The sequence below is a fragment of the Camelus bactrianus genome, chromosome 36 (assembly GCF_048773025.1).
Source record: "Camelus bactrianus isolate YW-2024 breed Bactrian camel chromosome 36, ASM4877302v1, whole genome shotgun sequence".
NCBI lineage: Eukaryota > Metazoa > Chordata > Mammalia > Artiodactyla > Camelidae > Camelus > Camelus bactrianus.
The window spans coordinates 8,771,086-8,774,197 of record NC_133574.1 but is presented as its reverse complement, the minus strand read 5'-3'; the positions used below and the strand labels follow the sequence as shown (position 1 = coordinate 8,774,197).

The following is a 3,112-nucleotide window of genomic DNA, read 5'->3' as shown; positions in this document are numbered from 1 at the left end:
TGATCAAAATTTTAACTGTTAGGACAAGAGGAACCCACATTACCTGGAGATTTCTCTGTACTACCCAGTGTCGCTTGTCATCACTAGTATTTACACCTCACTGAAATGACTTCAACCACTACCCCCTCCAACCCTGGAATTACATTTGCTTTTGTTAACTCTGTACCCTTTCCTTTGCTCTTAGGCCATCAGCCATCATTTCTTGTTAACGATATTTAAGAGTCATCGTCTCAATCTACTACTCATTTTCTACACTCAGCTTGATGATGGCTGAGAAAACAGAACGTCAAACCATATGGACAGTCAGTATAATTGCTGTTTAACGTGTGTGGTGTGATGGCATGCTCACGCAAGAATGTGCAGGGAGGGACTCAGTCCCTGCTTTCCTTACTTGTTTGTGCATGTCTATGTCTGAATAATTTATGTATTGAAATGAACTCCTAAGACAGAGATTCAGTATTCCATATAAACAAATAAAATGATAATTCACCTCCTTTATGTCATGATTCTAAGTTATTATTCAGTTTGTGTTATGCCTTTGGACTTACTCTAGTCTTTTCCTAATTGTTGTAGCAATTGAATGCCTGAAACCATCCAACTTTTCTTTAATTGCAACAAGCAGAAATTTGTCATTTAAAAAGTTTTCTATGTATGACTCTCAGGAGAGCCTTTTTTACGTCTTTGTTCCTCAGACTATAGATGAGCGGATTCAGCATTGGGATGACCACCTGTGCCTGGGTCAAGGATGATGTGTTATTGGGCTGCAGATATGTGAAAATCAGGGACCCATAGAAGACGGCCACACCCAGGAGGTGGGACGCACAGGTGGAAAAGGCTTTCTGTCTGCCTACCGCAGACTGGATCTTGAGGATGGCTGAGATGATGGGTGTGTAAGTGATGGTGATAATGAAGAGGGAACTGAGAAGGGTGAAACCAGCTAAAACAAAGATCACCATTTCTGTGCTGAAAGCATCTCCACACTACAGGGCCAAAGAGCTGTGGTGTCACAGAAAAAATGGTTGATGCTGGCATTACAGAATGCCAAATTGCTTATCATGCAGATGGATATCAGAGAATTTGTGAAGCCTATTGTATATGGCATGACTCCCAACCAGCTGCACACTTTCTGGGACATAACCACTGAATACAGTAAGGGATTGCAGATTGCCACATAGCGGTCATAGGCCATTGACCCCAGAAGAAAACACTCGCTACACAACAAACCCACAAAAAAGTTCATTTGAACAAAGCAGCCAATGAAGGAGATGGTTTTCTGTTTTGACTGGAAATTCACCAGTGCCTTGGGGATTACAGTAGAGGAATAAAATATGCCTATGTGTGCTAAATTGCTAAGGAAAAAGTACATAGGAGTGTGAAGCTGAGAGTCAATTCCGATTAACATAATTAGCCCAAGGTTCCCCCATACAGTGAATAGGTATATAAAGAGAAATATCCAGAAAAGGCTGACTTGCAGTTCAGGGTGATTTGCAAATTCAGAGAGAATGAAGAAAGTCACCTCCGTGAAATTGTTCCCAGCCACTTTTATCAGCCTAGGCCTTTGACTTACCTGCTGAGTAACAGTGATAGAAGTTAGAGAAGGATTCAACCCTAAAGATAACCAGCATTGACTTAGACTCCCATAATGAAAGAGTGACAGGTGGGGAGCAAATATTTAATGACTTTAATTTAATTGAAAATTTATATATAATTTTCTTTTTTTTTAAGAGAATTGACATGCTGATTAAAAAAAAAAAATTCCAAGTTCACAATCCTGTGGAACTCATTGCACTCAAAGATATTTATGGAGCGTGACATTTGAAGGATTCCTCCTGAAATATACCATCTTCAACCCTACTGTATCTCTGGGCCCCAAACCGTATACTTGGGAATTTACCTACTGGATTAGTTGTAAGGTATTCTCAGAAAATATAAAGTTGTTTAGGAAAGGAGGCTCTGTGATTTGTGAATTCAATGTTATCTTTGTGTGTCAGTCTTCTTAATGACACTTTTCAGGGTTATTATAAGAGCTTAATAATATCTTAGATGGGCACAACAAATATTTCCTTGGAATCAATAAAGCTTTCTTAAATTTTATAAAATACATATACAAATTTTTTATATGATTTATAAAATATATTTTATAAATACATAAAGCATATAAAGCTTACACACAGATAAAACAGGAAAGCAATTTTTTGCTTTTTTATACGTTAATGCTAAACTTCGGTATACTTTTTTCTACCATATGTCCTTTCTTTCTGTTGGTTCGCTACTACCAAATGAGGAAATTACCCTGTCACATAGCCAGATTGTTTGATGTGTGTGGTTAGTGACCATGTTTGTTTCCAGCATGAAGCACCTGGTTATCTACAACTTCAGGTAATATCTAATTCATTGCCAAATAGCAATTTTCAAAAATAAAAAGCCTACAAATGGTAAAAGGAATATGATTTGTTATATTTAAAACAATTAAAACATAAGGTGATTTCACTAGAAATTAGAGAACTTATTTGCCCAACTCAATTGACACAAGTATGTGATAAATAAAACTGAAACTAGCATGATATTACTGCAAGTTCATTTGAGACATTTAGCACTCTGCTTGGTTAAGTATACTTAATCATTTAGGGTCTCCCACGTTCACAACGCTCCTATTTGTTTATCCATTCATTCCTTTAAGTAGCATTTAGTCCATGAAGACATTTTGTCTTGCCTGGCATTATTCTTAAAGCTTACTGGAGATGCAGGCATGTAAAAAGAAAATGTTTCTCAGTGTAAGAAACACACACACACACACACATGCACACACACAACAAAGAAAAGAATGATAAAATTAGACTTACCTGGTATTGAGTCATCAAACAGAAAACCCCTTCTCTCTCAGCTCTCTTCCATCTATTTTCAGGTTTATGTTCAGACAATAAGAAGAGAAAACATTTTGCAACCTTTGCAAAATCCACCATTAGTTTTTGGCATATGGCTAGATCTCTCTCCTCTATAAATCTGAATCCCATGAATTCTCAGTATAATGGCTTGTGTCTGTTGTGTTTGCTGTTGCTGCTGCTGTTAGCACAGGGCTCTGTTTCCTATATAATGCACCCCTATTGGTATT

At 37.4% G+C, this 3,112-nt stretch overlaps 1 protein-coding gene across 1 annotated transcript; it reads right to left on the bottom strand.

Moving 5' to 3' along the window:
* Nucleotides 1-629: 629 nt before the first annotated feature.
* On the bottom strand, nt 630-2,858 carry LOC141576084 (olfactory receptor 8I2-like). The gene is given in 3 exon segments (XM_074358572.1): nt 630-994; nt 997-1,567; nt 2,844-2,858. Coding segments are annotated over 3 exon segments (951 nt in total).
* Between the last annotated feature and the right edge of the window lie 254 nt (nt 2,859-3,112).